This window comes from Mirounga leonina, unplaced genomic scaffold (genome assembly GCF_011800145.1).
Source record: "Mirounga leonina isolate KUSES-001 unplaced genomic scaffold, KU_Mleo_1.0 Mir_165, whole genome shotgun sequence".
Lineage (NCBI taxonomy): Eukaryota > Metazoa > Chordata > Mammalia > Carnivora > Phocidae > Mirounga > Mirounga leonina.
Genome location: NW_023270415.1, coordinates 49,474,632 through 49,496,542, shown reverse-complemented (window position 1 = coordinate 49,496,542; position 21,911 = coordinate 49,474,632). Strand labels below are relative to the sequence as shown.

The window sequence follows — 21,911 nt, the reverse complement described above, 5'->3', positions numbered from 1 at the left end:
GTCCCATTTACAAACTTAGTTAATCAATCATTTTAAATTTTTATAAACTTAATATATTTTTTAATTACTTTAATTGTCTAAATTAAGTAAACACTTTCTAGTACTTACATCTTTATACACTAAATAAATTAAATTCATAAATATAACAAATCTTAAGTTCTCTTAGAAAGCCCAGTACCATGTATAAAATTAAAATCATAAGGAAAAAGTCTAAATCTAAAAATAAATCAATTATTCATTCAAAATAGGCATTATAAAACTATCATTCTAAGAGTTCACATTTTCTTAAACTTTGCAAGTATATAAAATGTGAATTCTATCAATATTTCTTGTTAGTAAATATATTATTTCCATGGCTCTTACTCCTGTAAGCTTTCTGTACTTAATTGGATTGATGAGAGTTTTCTACGAGGCATAAGACTTAGAGCTGTAGATTTTCTGAGTCACTCTTCCCTCTGCCTGTCCTTTTTTTTTTATTCTTTGCATGATTTCTCCTAACTTTAAAACCCCATCAGATGTTTATTTTCTCTATTTCTTAAATTATCAATACCTATACCATTCAAGAGTATAGTTCGTTGGCTCTAACTAGATATGCTCAGTTTAGCATATCTGAAAGCTGGGTCTTCTTTATGATTTTGAACTCTCACATAAAAGAAACATACATCAACCGAAGTTACAAAGTAGTCCATATTTCATATTACTCTCAATATTTAGGTTGTAGAAGAACATATCTGTTTTTTCTTAAGTCACTTTCCCCCACAAGAATTTATTACCTTTAGAAATTATCGAATTCTTTGTGATAAATAGGCTTTTAATAGCATCCTACAAAGAAAACGTGTATGGTATCCTACCTTTGTGGAGGAGGGACACTGGGTGACCATGATCTAGTCCTTCCTATAACATCTACTCGGTGAGGAGATCCTGATGGTGAACAATGGTTTGATGACATTACTTGTTCCGGCACTGATAAGGTTGAGCTTTGAAGATCTCGACCATCGTGTCGATAATCTAGAGGTGCAAAGATGAAGAGTGCAGTCATCTACTCACTAAGTCCTTTGGCATTTTGTACTTCAGTAAAAAACTAAATGTTAGTGAAATTGAAAGCCTCTGAACATATTAAATGTAAAGCATAATGAGTAAAACATGATACCATCATAAAATAATATTTTGTGAACACTTAAATTAAAAATGAATGACAAATATTTAGATAGCTACTATGTCCAAGGCACTGTGCTAGTTAGGCTAAAACTTTTTTTTTTTTTAAGATTTTTATTTATTTATTTGACAGAGAGAGAGACAGCGAGAGAGGGAACACAAGTGGGGGGAGTGGGAGAGGGAGAAGCAGGCTTCCCGCTGAGCAGGGAGCCCGACGCGGGGCTCGATCCCAGGACCCTGGGATCATGACCTGAGCCGAAGGCAGACACTTAATGACTGAGCCACCCAGGCGCCCCTAAGCTAAAACTTTTATATACAGTTAGTTATCCTCACTAAAAGAGGCAAGTTTACTCTAAAAACATTTTCATCTCTTCAATAAACTAGAAGAGCTTTCATTACTTTGCAACAATTATAAATATTCAGAATTATGAACTTTACAAAAATTCCTAAAAGTCTATGGTTATTTCTTTTTCTTTTTTTTAAAGATTTTATTTATTTGACAGAGAGAGAGCACAGCAGGGGGAGCAGCAGGAAGAGGGAGAAGCAGCCTCCCCATTGAGCAGGGAGCTCCATGTGGGACTCGATCCCAGGACCCTGACATCACGACCTGAGCCGAAGGCAGATGCTTAACCGACTGAGCCACCCAGGTGCCCCTGTGGTTATTTCTTTAAGAGATAAACAATATTAGAAAGTATTCGGAATACCATCTGAAGTACCTATGTAAACTGTTTTTCTTATAGTGATTGACAGGGCTGAGATACAAGAGATGCCTGAGAATAAAAACACAACAGTTTGGAGGAAGGAAACAGCTCAATGATTTGACATACTTAGAAAAAGTGTATTAGAAGTGATAGAACTCAAACGAATCTTAGGAAGCAATAGATATTTGACTGATGGAGAGAAAAGTAGAAGGAATTCAAAGTTGCTAGAAAAACCGCAGTTCAATGGGGGGCAGCGGTAGGGAAATAAACAGTAAGTTTGACCCAAGTTGTGTATATCTAAAACATCATGAGGCTTGTAATGGAAAAAACCTGAACATTTCTGGGCAGGAACTGGTATTTGCCCCACCACCATTATCTTCAGCATGTTCATCATGGCTGCTATTGACTTTTACTATGTGCCAGGACCTCTGCTAGTACTGTACAAAGTGTTCTGCTACAACATTTGTCTCAGAAATAACTCAGAAGTATTGGTTCATGTGTGATTTTTCCCAGCATGTTCACATTTTGCAGTATTATCTGAAGTTAGGTTCCCAAGGAATGCAGCAGGAGAAAGATTTGAGTGCACAGAAACGACTGAAGGAGTGGTCTCAAGAGAAAGGAATTAGAACAGGGCACGCGAAGAAACCAAGTAAGAATGTGATGTCAGCTTGATTCCACTGGCCTGTGAATTGTACCAGAGCTGCTCTGACTTTGAAGTAAGGGTCCAATGTCAGCCAGTCATGACTGAAGACTGCCAGTGGGAAGGGGGTGAGATTGTTTTCTGTTTGTCTAAGGCCAATTCTCTGGAACATGGGGCAGCTGTGAGTTGTTAGCAGCCAACATTCACTGGCGATGTGTAAACCAGCTGAACTAAAGAGGCTGGGGGAGCGTCAACAGTGTCCACTCTATCTACCAATAAAAGCAGCTGAAAGCAAAGAACATTAACACAGTTGGATGCAGAAAGCTAGAGAAATACAGAACTAAATATGATGCTCATTCATCCCATGTTCTTCCTTTTGGCTCACTTTGGCCAAAAAAAAACTCCATCTTAGAAGTATTTCTTGCATGGGTTCTTCCTGGCTGTGTGAATATTTCCCTTGACACCATAACTGTGTAGACTTGTCCTCCTTTCCATCTAGACATACTCCTTCCATCTAGATACCTTCATTTTATTTTTAAATCCCACATTTACTACTTTTATTGCTTAAAAGTTAACATGACTTTTAAAAATTGTGCTTGTACTTTTATTTTTAGTGTTTTGATTACAAAGCTACATGAGTTTTGAATGGTCTGATCCAACTGGTATTCCCAGATGCCCTGTTGTTTTTAGTCCATGATTTTGCAGAGCACAAGGTTTTTTCAGGAATCTATAAACGATGTGAAAGAACCAACTCTGCAAAGAAGATAATGTTATCCCCATTTTGGAGCACCTGGGTGGCTCAGTTGGTTAAGCATCTGCCTTCAGCTCAGATCATGATCCCAGGGTCCTGGGATAGAGTCGTGCATCAGGCTCCCTGCTCAGCGGGGAGGCTGCTTCTCCCTCTGCCTGCCGTTCCCCCAGCTTGTCCTCTCTCTCTCTGACAAATAAATAACTAAAATCTTTAAAAAAAATATTAGCCCCATTTTATATTTAAGGAAACTGAAATTTACATTAAGAAATTTGCTAAGAAATTTTAATTGTCAAATACAAGATCCGGGATTTAAAGCAAATTCTATCTCACTCTCAATGCTCTCACTGTGCTCTAAGACTACATCTTTCATGATCAAAGTAATAATTTAGGAATATGAAGCTGACAGCAGTATACAATTCAACCTAAAGGTTAGAGAGGTTGCAGCAAGATTAATTGCTCTTATAAAACATAGAACAGATTGTCCAACAGAACTCTCTAAAATGATAAAAATGTTCTCTATCAGCACTGTCCAATATGGTAGCCACTAGACACACATGACTATTGAGCACTTGAAATCTTGCTAGTGTTAATGAGAAACTGAATTTTTAACGTATTTATTTTAAATCAATTTAAATATAAATAGCCACATATAGCTAGCGGTACAACTTTGGAGTATGACAACTGGTAGTAGCAACAGACTACACAATCTTTCATTCAACAAGTGTTTATGACTGTATGAGCATGTTATTCTATGAGCTACAGTGAGCAAAACAAACAAAAAGCTTCGCCCTTATGGAGTTATCTTCTTTAAACAGGATCTCTTCAGTTGCCATGCTGAGAACAGACTGAAAGGAGAAAGGCAGTAAGTCAGGCAAGAGATGAACCAGGACGACAGCAATGGAGACATGGAAAATAATCAGATTCTGGACATATTTTGAAGGTAGAGGCACTGGGACAATTTTGTCTAAGATTTGATGTTGGACATAGGAGGAAGAGTAGGAGAAGAACAAATGTAAAATTTTAATTCAAGTAAAAGAATGGAGTTACCATCAGTAACTTGGTTTGGTGGGAAAGATCAGGAGTTCAGTTTTAGACATGTTAAGCTGAAGATAACGGCTACATTTCCAAGCACAGATGTCAAGTGGTCAGTAGAAAATAAAAATTTAGAATACAAATAAGTGGTTTTGACTGGACATGTGGGAAGTTTAGCATATGAAGGCATGGGACTTTAAAGAGATGCAATCACTAGAGTAGTGAATGTAGACAGCAAAAAAGTCCAACAATGGAGTCTGGGGACCTTCTAGTATGAACCAACAATTTGTGATCAGATACAAAAGCAAAAAAAGGGAAGAAATAAATGACTCTTAACATTTGATTAGCCCACCAGGAAGTTAAAAGTATACTACAAAGAGGTGCCTGGGTGGCTCAGTTGGTTAAGCATCTGCCTTCGGCTCAGGTCATGATCCCAGGGTCCTGGGATCGAGCCCCACATTGGGCTCCCTGCTGAGTGGGAAGCCTGCTTCTCCCTCTCCTTCTGCCCCTCCCCCTGCTTGTGCTCTCTCTCTCTCTCTCTCTCTCTCTCTCTCTGTGTGTGTGTGTGTGTCAAGTGTCAAATGTTAGATCTTTGGGGGAAAAAAAGTATACTACAAAGAGAGAAGTTTAGGAGGTTTACCAGTTTGGAGACGAGGAGGTAACAGTATTTTCAGTCTCATAGGCAAACAGTTACACATGTGGAAAAGAATCTTGGGAAAGGCATTAGGACTGTCAATAAAGTTTTGAGAGGCATTTATAAAAGGAGCATCATTGAAATCCAAGGTAAGGGAATATATAGAGAGAAAAGAGATATGACTATGGAGTTTAAAGGAGACTATTGAGAAAAGGAGGAAGAGTTACTACAAGAAGAAAATTCAAATAATGCAGTCTCATGAAAACTGAAAAGAAAGAGCTTTAAGAAAATATTCATTATTAATAATATAAAGAGCTACTCCAAAGTGATAAAAAATGAGTATTGAATTTAGGTAATTAACTTAGGAAATCAGAATATTATATGTGACATTTAAGAGTTAATTATTAAAACGTCACTCTACCTTCCCAATGGAAAATAAATTATTTACATGTATTTGTATATTGTTTCAGGTCAGAGTAGAAAATAACACTAACATTCTAAGTGGCTATAATCTCATATTTTATATATATATTCCATTTATTAGCATTGTGGGGTGAGTCAACTGGTTCAAAGAATAGTTGGTCTAGAGGGGAGGAGGGAGGGGGGATAGGTTAGCCTGGTGATGGGTATTAAAGAGGGCACATATTGAATGGAGCACTGGGTGTTATAAGCAAACAATGAATCATGGAACACTACATCAAAAACTAATGATGCAATGTATGGTGATTAACACAATAAAAAAAAAAAAAGAATAGTTGGTGTACAACACCATTCTTTCCCTACTCAGTATACCCCTGGGGCACAAAACTCATGCCAGCAGTCGCTTCCCTGAGAACCCTAAATTTCAATATCAATCAAAGTTTCTATTTCCTTGGAAGAATAACATTAGCAATGCAAATATAAAAAAGTACCTCTGACTTGAATTATCAGAATAAATGAAGTAAGTAAGCACATGGGAAATACTCCCTCTGGCATAGTTAATTTTCAAGACATCTGCCTTGTAAACTTGGAAAAATGAAATAAAGCAGCTGAAACTGCTCATTATTGAGAGAAGGCTGATAGTTCAGGTTAAAAGGGTTTTGAACGGTTGTAACAGATACTTTGAATTTGACAGATATGTAATGTGCAATTGGAAACGAATCTCGGCATATGGGGAAGAAAGTACTAACAGATTTGCTGGTGTCTAGACTTAGGTTAGTTGTTTAAAATGCTAGTTAACATGGGGGGTAAGAAGGTACTGTGTATATGAATATATGCAATTCACATTCGAAATGCCTTAGGAGCAATTTCACAGAGAATATAGGATTATTTGGTTCAGCTGACAGTCAAATTACTTGACAAACTATTGATTGAAGCATTTAGTCTCTATTGAAACTACTGTTAATGATGGAGCTTAAAACAAAAAGGACATTAAAAAAAAGAAAACATAGAAAAGTATTTTTTAATAGAATTAACGTTTAAGTCTTAGTTATCATGATAGTTATGTAAATGTAATTTATTAAAGTTATGAGCCTATGAAAAGATAACATTTCAAAAACCACAATACCATAATCCTGATTTTCAGGTTGATAAAAAGAATATGAAAAAAAAAGAATATGGTGATGCTTCAGCTTTCTAATAGTAACAGATTTCGAGGATTTGAAATCATCTTCATATTTTTTAAATCATCAGATAAATTTCCAACCATAAATCAGGCAAAATTTAAACTACAATACCATAATTTGAAAATAAAGCTGTGCCTGATATATAATCATGACAACAATGAAAAAAATTTCAAAAAGTGCAAATATTTGACATATTTGGGTATGTTGGTGACGTCAAAAAGATTTTATTTTTTTTCACACTGTTATGCAGTATAAAGAAGTTTCAACTATACAATAACTTCAAATTTATGGTGAAGTCCTTATTATTTAGTAGTTTAAAAATAGAAAACTTAGAAGTATTCACTTATCTGACATATTTCAGTAGAATATTCAGTTTAATAATTGATACAAGAGTTCCAGCAACTGGAATTATTCAAGAGGTTAAACTGCCATAAGGTTGTTTTTTTTGGGGGGGGGTGGATAAAGAGGCAAGTTCTTTCTTTCTCATTTTATTTATTATTTAATCTGTTTATTGGTAGATAATGATGAATAACCCTTCCTTATTACTATAAAATAATTCTGAAATTCTTACCTGATACTATACCAATTCCATCATCACAGTCATAGTCAGAGACTTCACTATCACTTATTCTTTTTGACCCTATGAAGCAAACAATAGCAATAATTAAAATTGCTGATTAATAAGGAAAAAGAAAACTCCTCATCAACCTGAAAAACAAACGAAAGAAATCTGAATGAAATACTTGAGAATAAAAAATAGAGAGAGAAGGAAAGTCATTATAAGCTCATGCTTATTTTTACACATATTTCATAATGTGAAGATATTATTCTTAAAATAAATTATTCTTAAAATGGATAAAATAAATTTCCTAAATGCCTTAAAGCTTGAAATAATATTAAATAATATATGTATGTGATTTGATGCTGATTGATAAAATCTATTGAACAAAAAGCTAAGTTAAAAATAGCTATGTTAAGTCAGTTTCAGATGCTTTTAGACAAAGGTATTTAAGTCTATATAAATTTCAAAGCAAGACAATATGTTATTTCAAGAGCATTCATGTGCCTTTTTCTAATATGCATGACTAATAAATTAAATGTACCCAATTCTTCATTTTTCACACTCATGGAGAAGTATAATTTAAGAGATCTTAAACCATCTACTTTTTAGTATTAGTTTAGCTGTTCCTCCATTGCTTTGAAAAGAAAATGAGAAATCATCCACAAACTTATTAATACATCTAAATTGTGTATTGATTACACACAATTGTTATATTTTCTAAGAAATTAGCCTAAATTTAACAGAGCAGTAATAATTAACATAATTAAAGACCTCTATAACAAAATTTTAAAATGTTTATCATGCTATGGCAAAAATAGCACTGAATTGATGGTTACAGCAGATTGTCTTCACATTTAATTATGAAATATATTACATATATAAATAAACATGTTATAATTTGTTTTTTAATATATTTTTTCTCCTACGTGTGTCTCAAAAATAGGCACATCTTATACAATAGAATCCCTTATTACAGTATTTTTTCCTTCCTTACAATCAGAAAATGCTTAATGATCAATGAAAACAGTGTTGCTATTTCAAGAAATGACTTCTTTTGTCTGTCTACTTACACCATACATTATTCATTAAATAGACCAGATTCAATTATCAGAAAATAAATGCTTTCCTGTAACGTATATAAAATACTGAGAGTTCACGTTTTACAAGGTGTCTAAAGTAGCAATAATTAAATGTTCTAGAAATGCCTTCCAATATTTCCAACTTCCTCTGAGAAATACTCTATACATTTTTTTCTCTTTTTGTTTGTATTTACCCCTGCCCTCTTGGGAAGGGGAAGAGTCTGTTGCCAGGAACTCTTGTTTTCCTCCTTTTAATGGTTACATAAAAGACACTGATCTGTTTTGATCATGTGGTCCCACTGAATGGGTTCACTGCTATTTTTCTTCCAAAGCCTTTAAAAAATTTAAACTCAATCAAATCATAGACTCTTACAGCCCCAACTGATATGGAAACTACAATTACCACACAATATCCCAAAAGACTGAGCACAAAATGATTTACAGAATTAGTGTATACATTCAAAATGGATTGGGGGAAAAAAAGGATACCACAGATAGAAGCTGTTGAAGAGAGACATAATAAGAATTGCTACTCATCTTGTAACATGATTTCACTTTGTAAATGCAAATGCTCAAGGACAGGGTAATGATAGTTTAATGTGCCACATATACTAGGGCCTAAAGATTATATGCTTTTGGTATTGGTCAAGAATCAGATCTGCCTCTGGTGTAAAATAAGAATGACAACAGCAAAAAATGAAGTTCATTTTATCGGCCTTTGTGAGTGGTCTTGTGTGGGTTTGTGCATAGAGTTGGGGGTGGATGGGTATATGTGATCTGTAAATGCTGCTTCCTTCCAAATCTTATTATGTTCCTGATAGAAGTCAATCTATTTTGCTAGTAATTCTACAGAGATTTAATATATTGCAATTATGTTATCTCTACTTGGAACTTGTCATTTAACATCCTGATGAATTCAAGTACTTAATTTAATGTCATTGAATGCATCAATCTTCTCTTTTAAAAGTAGTGTTTTCGGTGTCTTGTTTAAGAAATTGTTCCTAAGCTTATGAATGGACAGATATTCTCATATTTTTTTCTGAAATTTAAAAAAAAATTTGTTTTTAGCATTTACATCCTTTTCTATCTTGAAGTGAGTTTATGTACGGTTTGAGATATGGATGCAACTTCGCTTTTTCCATATGTATAACACATATTTTGGCATTATTTAATATTTCCACTTCCCCCAATGATCTGTGATGTCACCTCAGTCATAAATAAATGTATCCTATCTGCTAGGATCTATTTCTTTTTCCTTGTACTGGTCATTTATCCATAAACCAATAACTCACTGTCTTTGTTATTATATTGTTATATATCAAAAAGCAAATTCCCTCATATTTCAAATCTTTCCTCTTTGCTCTTCCTTTAGATTCAGGTTATTAAATTGCACAAAACATCCTACTGGAATTTTGATATGAACTGTAATGAATCAATACATCAATTTAGGGAGCGTTGGCATGTAGTACAGCATTGTTTTACCAGCCAAGAGCTAGGCATTCTCCATTTAAATTTCTGTGAAATTTAACTTCGCTCATTAAAATTTCCCACATTTGTTGGATTTATCCTTTGTATCTTATCATTTCCACTGCTATAAGAAATACTGTTAAAATTCTGATTACTAATCTAATTGCTCATATATGGAAATACTTTATTGTAAAATAATGTTAACCAACCACCTTGTTAAAGGCTCTCTCTTTTTACTTCTAATAAATTTTATATGGTTCAATTTGGATTTTTCTCCATAGACAATGTTTCTAATCCTAAAGTCTTTCTTCTTTCTTTTTCTTGTCTTTCTATGCTGATAATCACAATGTTGGAAAGAAGCAGTTAAATTTTACATTCCTTTTTAAATTCTGATTTTAAATAGAAATTTTCTAGTATTTTACCATTAAAAATGATATCTGCTGATGTTACATTTTATCAGATTGAGGAAGGTCTCTTAAATTCAGTGATATTTCATTAAGGATTTTTACATTTTTTTTTTTACAAGTGATTCTGACGTGTTAAAAATTTCCTTTCTTTCACTAACCTTTTGATGTAGGATCAAGGCTATACTGGCATAATAAAAACTTGAGAATTAGTCTTTTTATTCTCTGGTTAAATTTGTGTAGGACTGTAAAAAAAAAAATCTGTTGTTTGAAATTTTGATGGAACTCATCTATAAAACTACCACGATCTGGTGTTTCCTTCATGGAAATATTTTAAATTACTAATTTCTATTTTCAGTAGACATTGAATGACCTATTGACTCAAGGTTTAGTAAGTTATATTTTTCACAGGGATTTGTTCACTTTGTTCGTTTTCAGTGTTTGCTACAATGTTCATAATTTTATCGTATTATGTATTTATTTTCTGATGTGTCTTTTATGTGTCCATTTGAATCCTGTACCTTCTTTTTATCCTGTCAGTAAATTTCACCACAAGGTTTATTTTGCCATTCATTTCAAATGGTTAACTTTTAGGCTCCATAATCTTATCCACTAGAAATTTGTTTCTTACTTTATTAATTTCTACTCTTACAGTTATGATTTCTTTCTTTCTACTTTAAATTTATTTATTTTTCCTAAACTCTTAAATTAGATGAATATGTCAAAATTTTCAGCCTTCTAATCTTTACTAACATAAGCATTCCCCCTCTGAGTACTTTCCTGCATTACTCAAATATTTATAGGCATTGTATTATTTAAAGTTCAGGTCTAGGTATTTTCTTCTTGGGTCTATAAGATATTTACTATACATCATTAAATCTAAGACACCATTGTCTGAATAATACATGATAATTGCAGAGAGAATAAATATTGGAAGGAAATGTTCATTAGAGTAAAAATGTCTATTTTTAAAAATTTTGAAATATATGGGTATGATTTATCAATTTTTTTAAAAAATTGACATAGTAACACTGGTGTTGAAGGAAACAGCCTATATTTGTCAAGTCTTCAAGTCTTTGAACTTTGTCAGAAAATGAATTATTAAATAATATATTAATAATCCTTACAAATGTTTCATGGATATAACAGGAATATAAATTCATTAACTATTAGATGCAGAGTTCTTTTTTTGACCATGAGATTAAACTCATTAATTGTATGGTTTGATTCTTTTGTATCTCTCCTAAATTTTTGTTTGCTTGATCTATCAATGATTGAGAGAAAATTATAATGGAATTTTCTTCAACAGTGGTTAATTTGCTAATTTTTCTTTCTAGCTTACTATTTCTAGCTTACTCTAGTTATTGGTTTATGGAGTTATTTCATTTATACATGCAATTTTAAAATTATTTCAATAGATGTAGAAGAATCATTTGAAAATGCTTACCCCTATTCATGATAAAATACCTCAGTTAACTAGTCTGAAGAAAATTTCCTCAAATCAATAAAGGGCATCTACAAAAAACCTAGAGCTCACATCAGACTGACTTATGAAATATAGAATGTAGTCCCCCTAAAACAAAGAATAAGCTAAGGATGCCCACTCCAACCCTTTCTGTTCAACACTGCACTTGCATTACAGTAAAATACAGCAAGGAAAATAAATGAATGGCATATAGATTGGAAAGCAAGTAGTAACATGATCATGTAAATGAAAACTCCTAAGGAAGCTATAAAAAACTTATTAAGACTAATAATTTAGCAAGATTGCAGAATACATACATAGTCAACATACAAAAATGAACTATATTTTTTAAAGAATAGCAATGAACAACTAGAAATAAATTTCAAAGCCTCTATCACTTACAAGAACACATGAAAAATCTAGGAATACATTGTAACAAAAAATGTGCGAAACATGTACACCTCCAAACCACAAAACACTGCTGTATTAGTTTCCTAGGGCTGCTGTAAGAAAGGACCAACCACAGGCTGACTTAAAACAACGGAAATTTATTGTCTCACAGTTCTGGAGAGTAGAAGTCCAAAATCAGGGTGTCAGCTGTACCAGGCTCTCTCTGATGGCTCCAGGAAAGAATCCTTCCTTGTCTCTTCTAGCTTCTGGTGTTTGCTAGCAATCTTTAGTGTTCTTTTCACTTGTAGATACAGCCCTCCAGTCACATGGCTATCTGAATGTCTTCATATTGTTTTCCCACTGTTCATGTCTTTCTGTATCCAAATTTCCACTTTATATAAGGACATCAGTCATATTGGATTAAGTCTATCTTAGTGACCTCAAAAATGAAAACTTGATTACTTCTGTATTAACTCTATATACAAATAAGGTCACATCCTTAGGTACTGGGGGTTAGGACATACACTTTTGGTGGGACACAATTAAACTCATAACAACTGTTAACAATTTAAAGAAAATTTACATAAATGGAGAGACTTTTCTACAAGGATGGAAGCCAGAAGTTATTAAAATAACATTGTCAGGATGCTGAGAGAAAATAAAAGTAATTCTAGAATTTTATATATAGCTAAACTTTTCATCAGGAATTAAGAAATAAAGACATATTCCAAAAAACACAGCATGTTTCCAGATCGTCATTGAAAGTACTCCTAAAATATGTGTTCTTCAAAAATAGAGAAATTCATCCCAGAAAAAAAAAGGATAAAATGAAAAGAAAAAGGTTGGAAGCAAAGGAAGTGGTAAAAATTCAGGTAAATCTAAACAAACTCTGAATGAACAAAATGACATTATAATAAACTACTAATTAGGAGGCAGAGTAAAATTCTGGCAATAATATGTTAAATTGTAGGGGTGATGGTACAAATCAGATTTTACAATATTTATGTAGATTGGAAAAAAAGGTAGAGATGTTAATTAATGTTACTTTGTTAAGCGTGCAAGGTTGTGATTCCAATAGTAACCACTAAAAGAATAGAGATAAAAATTTAAAAATCAGGAGGTACACAATGATACTATGTTACTATTTGTATTAGAAAAAAGAGAGGAAAAATCCATACATTTTTTTACATAAACATAGACTATCTGTGCAAACACATGGAAACTGGTAACAGCAGTTCATTCAAGTAAGGAGAACTAGATGTTTGAGAAACAGTGGGGGGAGATTTTTTTTACTTTTAAATTTATACCATATGAATGTATTACTTAAAAATTTATAGCAACATTTTACATATGTTTCATTTGTAGATGAAGAGAGTGTATATTCTCTATTTGTTGGGAGAATGTTCTATTTATTCAAATTCAGCAGTTCTGTAGGTCACATTTGTGAGATTGTTATGATAATTGGGGTTTTTCAATTTCTCTTTCTAATTCTTTCTGGTTTTTAAAATAGGTATGATATAACCAAGTCTGGGATTTTAGATGCTCCTCTGGCTCCTGCTAGATCTCTTTCTTCAGATTTCCCTATCCTGTGCCAAACACATCTGCAGATCCATGACAAAGGATCTACATACCTTCTTCTGCCTGCCACCCACAAAATTACAGTATGAGGGGATGTTTTGCATGCATCTTTCCTTCCCAACCCGTCCTTATGACCTATAGTGACTTCAAGACCCCTAGTGAATGAAGGGGCAAAAGCCCTTCAAATTTTTTCACTAGGTCCTCTCTGTTGCCTCTGGCACATGACTCTTTTCAGATTCTTTGACCATTCTCTTTCTTACAAACCTTCTTACAAAGAACTCCCAGCCTCTGCAATTTTGTAGTTTAAACTTTATAATAAATATTTTGTTTCATATCTCTAATAGTTCTTCAGCTTCCTAATGGACCCTTAACTTTATCTGTCCTTAATCCATCTAAAGTTTATGTACATGTTGCCGGATAGGGATCTAATTTCATCTATGTTCTTTTTTTATGGATAGTACTTTTCCAGCTCAATCTATTAAATCACTTACTTTTCCTCTCTGGATCTGACATGTCACCTCAGATCCTTATAAAAGACTGTCTCATGTTAAAAGAGTCTGCTTCTGGGCTCTCAATCTTATTCCACTGATTGATTTATTCTCATGCCAGTTGTACACTGTGTCAAACTACAGTAAATGTTGATATCTAAGAAAGTTTCTCCTCCTGCTCTCGTAAGACTCCTTCTAGCTATCTTTGGCCCTTTAGTCCTCTATATAATTAGAATCTATTCATCAGTTTCCATGAAGATATCTGATAGGATTAGAACTGAATTAAATATATATGTCAAATAGGGGAAATTAAAGATAATGTCTTCTTATCAATGATTATGGGAATATATCCATTTTGTTAGCTATTCTTTAATGTTTCTTTTTTTTTCCTATATGCTCAATTTCACTGTCGTGATTACAAAATGAGATATACTTTTCACCCAGCAGGTGGTCAAAATGCCCAAAGGGTAGACCCCATTCCTGTGGTTGGCTGTGTGGAAGTGGGTGTTCGCAGCCCCCCGGGGGAGGGCATGTGAGTGCAGGCGCTCTGGAGGGGCATTTGGCTCCAGCGGATACTTTACGAATGTGCACACTTTTGAGGACCCCCCCCAGCTAGGAATTTACCGTCTTTAATGTTTCTTAATAAAACTTTAAATTTTTTTCCTGTAGTTCTTTTATATAACTTTTGTTAGGTTTATTCCTCGGTATCTGATATTCTGTTACTATTGTAAAGTATGTCTGTTTGTACTGGTGTATAGAAATGCAAATGACCTTTGTATGTTATTCTTACATCCAGACATCTTGGTAAACCATAATTTGTCTGTATATTCTTTTCAGAGTTTGAGGAAAACAATTACATCATCTATAAATAATGATAGTTTTATTTCTTCCTTTCAATCCTTATTATTTATAAATTCTTCCTGTCTTATTGCACTAGAATCTCCATTACAATCACATTCTTGTTCATATTTTTTTATAAATAATTCTATCATTGGCCATTTGAGTTTATATTTCCTGTAAGTTTTTAGTAGACATTCTATCAGATTGAAGAAGTTTCTTTCTAATTCATGATTTGAATTTCTGTTGAATTCTATAAAATTTTTAATTCATTATGAAGAAATGAACATATTTTTTCTCCTTTTATCTGTAAATGTCTAAGATGACATTTATAGAATTTTATGAAACTATTGGATTTGATTTGCTGTTTTATGTAGCTTTTTCTGTCATTTATATTTAAGAGTGAAATTGGACTATGAATTTCCTTTTTTAGAATGGATTTGTAGATTTTTGGTATAAAAGTTATGTTTTCCTCATAAATGAGCTTGGAAATATTCTTATTTTATGTATATTATGCAAGAGCTTTATTAAGTTGAAATAATATGTTAAGATTAAATATGAACTACTTGAAAAGAATGTCTGAGTCTAGTGTTTTCTCTGTAAATCAAAGATTTATTTCAACTTTTAACATATTAATATTTGTAGTTACAGGAATTCAGTTAGCTATTTTTTTCTGTTATTTTTCCATTTAATTCATTAGTTTGAATTTCTTAAAATTGTTCATTTTTTTAAAAAAGATTTTATTTATTTTTTGACAGAGAGAGAGACAGCGAGAGAGGGAACACAAGCAGGGGGAGTGGGAGAGGAAGAAGCAGGCTTCCCAGGACCCTGGGATCATGATCTGAGGCGAAGGCAGATGCTTAACGACTGAGCCACCCAGGTACCCCTTAAAATTGTTTATGATTGGAATCAGACTGGCATTCTTTTGTCTCATTCCACTCAGTATAATTATTCTGAGATTTATCCATGTTATCAATGTATATCAATAGTTCATTCTTTTTTTGCTAAATAATATTCTCTATTATGGCTGTACCACAGTTTGTTTATCTATTACCCAGTTGAAGGGCATTGGATTATCTGATTATTACAAATCAAGTTACAATGAACATTCATATGTAAGTTGTTGTATGGGCATGTATTTACACTTTTCTTTGGTAAAGACTTAGCAGTGAGATGACTGAATTATATGGCAGGGGTATATCTAACTTTTTAGGAAAAACTTCCAAAGTGTTTTCCAAAGAGGCTATCACATTTTACATTCCCACTAAAAGTATATGAAAATTTCAGTAAATTCCCATCCTCACCAATACTTTGTTTCATAGTTTTTTTTTTTCATTTTAACCATCTTAATAGGGTCTAATGGCATCTCATTTACATTTACCTAAAGACTAATGTTGAATATCTTTTCATGTGTCTATTTCTTTAAAAAAGATTTTATTTATTTATTTGACAGAGAGAGACAGCGCGAGAGAAGGAACACAAGCAGGGGGAGCAGCAGGGAGAGGGAGAAGCAGGCTTCCTGCTGAGCAGGGAGCCCAATGCGGGGCTCGAACCCAGGACCCTGGGATCATGACCTGAGCCAAAGGTAGACGCTTAATGACTGAGCCACCCAGGCGCCCCTTCATATGTCTATTTTTAATCTCTAAATATTTTTAATGGTCTTTCAAATCTTATGTCCATTTTTTATTGTTATGTTCTCTTATTCATGAGTTTTAACATACACAACTAATGAATCATTGAACACTACATCAAAAACTAATGATGTACTCTATGGTGGCTAACTGAACATAATTAAAAAAAGAAAATAATTATATATTTCATCTCTGCAAAAAAAAACCCAGTTATCTCTATATTTTGTACACAAGTCTTTTATTACATATGTGATTTGCAAATATTTCTTCTGAACTGTGGCTTGGTTTTTCATTATCTTAATAGTGTCCTTTAAAGAAAAAAAAGATTTTATTTTGAGAGGGTCCAATTTAATCAATGCACATGACTTTCATGCCCCAAGAAATTTTTGCCTAACCAAAGGCGATAAAGTTTTCTCCTAGGAGTTTTATAATTTTAGGGTTTACATTGATCCATTTTGAGTTAACTTTTGCATATGGTATAAATAGAAGTCTCTTTTTTTGTTGTTGTTGTTGTTAAAAGGACTATCTTTAGGGCGCCTGGGTGGCTCAGTTGGTTAAGCGACTGCCTTCGGCTCAGGTCATGATCCTGGAGTCCTGGGATCGAGTCCCACATCGGGCTCCCTGCTCAGCAGGGAGTCTGCTTCTCCCTCTGACCCTCCCCCGTCTCATGCTCTCTCTATCTCATTCTCTCTCTCAAATAAATAAATAAAATCTTTAAAAATCTTTACACCACTGAATTGCCTTTTCAGCTTTGTTGAAAATCAGTTATCCATATATGTGTCGGTTTATATCTGCATTCTATATACTGTTCTTTTAAAGCATTTTCCTGTTTTTTAAAAGATCTATTTATTTATTTTAGAGAGAGAGAGAGAATGAATAGGAGGGGCAGAGGGGGAGGGAAAGAGAATCTCAAGCAGACTCCACCCTGAGCACAGAGCCTAACACGGGGCTGGATCTCAAGACCCTGAGATCATGACCTGAGCTGAAACCAAGAGTCAGATGCTTAACTGACTGCACGACCCAGGCACCCCTTCGTTTGTCTATTTTTATCACAATGTCTCATTTATTACAGCTTTATAGTAAGTTCTGAAATCAACTATTGTTACGGCTTCCAACTTTGATCTTTCATCAAAGTTGTTTTTAGCAATTCTGGGTACTAAATATTTTCAGTTAAGTTCTAGAGTCAGTTTGTCAATTTACACAAAAATGCCTGTTGAGATTTTTTTAACTGAATTGAGTCTGTAGATCAAGTTGGGGAAAATTAACATAATATTGGTTCTTCTGACGCACGAATGCAGTATTTCTCTTCATTAATTTGTCTTTTAAAATTCATTTTTACAGTGTTCTATAATTTTTAGTTTAGAAATCCTTTACATTTGTCAAATTTACTCCTAAATATTTCATATTTTTGACATATTTAAAAGGCATTGTATACTAAATTTCAATTTTCAATTGTTCATTGCAGGTACATATAAATACAATTGTATCCAACAAGCTCATAAACTCACTTCTTAATTATAATAGCTTTTGTGTAGATTCCATCTGACTTTCTATATAGATGAAGATGTTGTATTCAAATACAGACCATACTACTTCTTTTTCAATTTGGGTGCATTTTCTTTCTTTTTCTTTCCTTATGTACCAGCTAGAACCACCAGTACAATTCTGAATAGAAGTAGGGAGAATAGACAACCTTTTCTTGTTCTGATCTTAGGAAGAAAGATTTCGGTCTTTTATCACTAAGTATGATTCAGCTGTAGATTTTGATAAATGCCTTTTACCTATTTTTTGAGAAAGCTCCTTTCTATTCTACTTTGCTTAGAGTTTCTTCTTCTTTTCTTTTCTTTTTTTTAACAGAAATGGATGTTTGATTTTCTCAAATGCTTTTTCTGAATCTCTTGAGATAATGATTTTGTGTTTTTTAAATATGATGAATAACATTAATTTTCATATGTTATGAATATTGAATTCATATTGAATTCTGAGATGAACACCACTTGGTCATGCTACATTATCCTTTTTATGTATTGTGGTATTCAATTTGCTAAATTTTTCTTTTGCTAAATCTTCTAAAATTAAATTTGCTAAACTTGCCATAATTTCTATAAGGTCTATAGATTTCATTCTTTTAGTATTTTGGTCAGGTATTGGTATCATGGTAATGTTTCTCTCATAAAATGAGTTGGGGAGTTTTCCCAAACATACATTTTTCTGGAAGAGCTTTTGTAGAACTGGTATTATATTGTCCTTAAATGTTTGGTACACCTCATTGGTTAAGTCATCTGGTCCTCGACATTTCTTTGTGGGAAAGTTTTTAACCATAGATACAGGGCTATTCAAGTTCTTTCTTTTTGAGCAAGCACTGAGTTTCTGTCTTTCAAAGAAATTTTCTATTTTTCTAAGCTGTCAAATGTATTGACATAATGTTATTCATAACTTTTCCTTATTATCCCTTTAATGTTTGTAGATCTGTAGCAACATTAGCTATTTTCTCATATTGGTAATTTCTGTCTTTTTTTGCTCATCATTCTGCCTAAAAGTTGAACAATTTTATTGATCTCATAGAGTCAACCTTTGGTTTCATTAACTTTTTTTATTGCTTTTTGGTTTTTATTTCATTGATATCTGTTTTGATTTTTACTATATATAACTTGAGCTTAATTTGTTCTCTCTCTTTTTATATTTTATTAAGGTGAAAAGAGGTCATTGATTTGAGAATTTTGTTTTTGTAATATAAATATCTGGTGCTATAAATTTCCCATCTCTCTTCTGCTGTAGTTGCACCCCATGAATTTGGTATGTTGTGTTTTCATTTCATTCAGTTCAAAATATATTTTATTTTCCCTTTGAGTTCTCCTTTGACTCATGGTTATTTAGAATGTGTTAGTTTCTAAATACTTGAAGATTATCTGGAGATATTTCTATTACTGATTTCTAATTTAATTCTATTATGGTCAGATAATATACTTTGTATGATTTGAATACTTTTAAATTTATTGAGACATTTTTTGGCCAGAATATTATCTATCTTAGTAGGTTCTCTGAATGCACTTGAAAAGAATGTGTATTCTGATGTTGTTATGTGGAATGTTCTATAAACATTAATTAGGTTAAGTTAGTTGAAATTATTGATCCTCTCCAGGATTACTGTTTCTGTCTACTTATTCTATGAATTACTAGGAAAAGAGCATTAAAATCTGACTATAACTGAGGTTTTATCTATTTCTTCTGTAGTTTCTTCACTGTATTTTAAAAATAGAGGTATAATTTATATAATATAAATTTAATTGGCTTTAGGTATACTATCCAGTAATTTTTAGTAAATTTTAAGAGTTGTGTAATCATCACCACAATCTACATTTAGAGCATTTCCATCATCCCCCCAAAATTGCTCATACTCATTCTCACTCATTCCCCATTTCTACCCCCAGCCAGACAACTACTAATCTAATCTCTGCTCTATAGATTTGCCTTTTCTGTACATGTACATTTTCATCAGCAAATATATGAGGATTCCATTTTCTCAAAATCCTTGCCAAAAATTGTTAGTCTTTTTTTATTGCACTCATTTTAGTAAATGTAAAGTGATATCTCATTGTTATAATTTGCATTTCACTAATAACTAATGATACTGGGAGTATTTTCATGTGCTTATTTACTATCCATATATCTTCAGTGAAATGACTATTCAAATATTTTGCCTTTTGATTGCATTATTTGTCTCCTCATTATTGACTTTTAAGATTTCTTGAGCATTCTGGATGCAAGTCCTTTTTAAAATATGTGCTTTGCAAATATTTTGTCCAAGTCTGTGGCTTATCTTTTACCTTCTTAATGGTGTCTTTGAATCACATTTTACATTTTATGAAGTCCAATTTATCACTTCATTCTTTTATTGATAATGCTTTTCCTTTTGTTTTGAAGAAACCTCTGCCTAACCCAAGGTAATGACAATTTTCTCCTATATTTTCTTCTAAGAGTTTTGTAGTTTTAACTCTTACAGTTAAGTTTATGATCCATTTTAAGTCAGGTTTTGTGGATGGTGTGAGACAGAGTCTAAGTTAATCTTTTTGCATGTGGATATTCAAGTGTTCAAGTATTAATAGTTAAGAAACAATTTTCCCCATGAATTACCATGGCACCTGTGTTGTAAATCAACTGACCATAAATATAAGGGTTTATTTCTGAATTCTGACTTAGATTCCATTATGCCAGTACCCCAATGTTGTGATTACCATAGTGTTGTAGTAAGTTTAAAATCAGAAAGTCTTCCAAATTTGTTTCTTTTTGGCCATTCTGGATCTTGTGCATTTCCATATAAGTTTTAAGGTCAGTTTATTAATTACAGCAAAAATATTGCTTAGATTTTGTTAGGGATTGTACTGAATCTATAGACAAATCTGGGGGAGAACTGCCATCCTAATAATATTGAGTCTTCCAATCCATTAATTTGGAATATCTCTTCATTTACTTAGATGTTCCTTTAATTTTCTTGAGCAATATTTTCTGATTATTTAGTATTCAAGTTTGTACTTATTTTATGAAATTTATTCATAAGTATTTAAAAAATTTTGATAATTTTGATACTATGGGTATGAAAATATTTCTTAATTTCCTTTTTCAAAATGTTAGTGGCTAGTATATAAAATACAATTGATTTTGTATATTGTTCATATACAATATACATATACAATGATTCCCCAAAATATTCCCAAAGTAATCCTTTTAACTTGTTCAATTGGTAGTGATTTCCAATGCATTACTGGTTTTAGTAATATGTGTCGTTTCTCTTGGTCAAACTAGTTGTTTGTTAATTTTGTTGAGCTTTTCAAAGCACCATAGTTGGATCTTGTTTTTTTCTTTTATAAAATCCAGTCTAACAATCTCTCTTTAAATTTTTACCCATATAATTTGAAGCTCTATTATTACGTGCTTAAATGTCTAGGATTGATATGTCCTCTTGATCAATTTACCTTTTTATTATTACAAAATAACCTCCATCCTTGGTAATACTCTTTGCTCTAAAGTCTTATTTGTCTAATATTAATATGGGTACTTCATATTTCTTTAAATTAGTGTTAGTAGGGTATAATTCCATCCTTTTAAGCTAAAACTCTTTGTGTTTTTATATTTAAAGTGGGTTTCTTATAGGCAATATTTAGCTGGCTTTGCCTTTTTAAAAATCCAATTTGATAATCTCTGCCTTTTAATTGCAGTATTTTGACTATTTACATTTAATGTGATTGATTTGGTTAGTTTACATCTATCAACTTGCTGTTTATTTTCTACTTTTCCCATTTGTTCTTTGTTCCATTTTCCCCACTTTCTGTATTCTTTTGGATGAAATGGATACTTTCATGGTTCTATTTTATCTTTTCTGTTTGTGGTTTATTATAACCCTTTGTTTTGTGGTTTTTGGGCTTAGAGCATATATATTTATCTTATTATAATCTACTTTCAAGTGATATCATACTTATTCTCATATAGTACAGT

The 21,911-nt window shown here is 32.6% G+C and overlaps 1 protein-coding gene across 34 annotated transcripts in view; it reads right to left on the bottom strand.

The window, feature by feature from the left end:
• RIMS2 (regulating synaptic membrane exocytosis 2) overlaps positions 1 to 21,911 on the bottom strand; it is a 580,329-nt gene that overhangs the window by 225,911 nt on the left and 332,507 nt on the right. For all 34 annotated transcript variants that reach the window (XM_035011697.1, XM_035011686.1, XM_035011694.1 and 31 more), the window contains 2 exons: positions 7,089 to 7,157; positions 852 to 1,008 (listed from right to left, as the gene is read on the bottom strand). In XM_035011697.1, the coding sequence (XP_034867588.1) occupies positions 852 to 1,008; positions 7,089 to 7,157 (226 nt within the window). The remainder of the gene's footprint in view (positions 1 to 851; positions 1,009 to 7,088; positions 7,158 to 21,911) is intronic.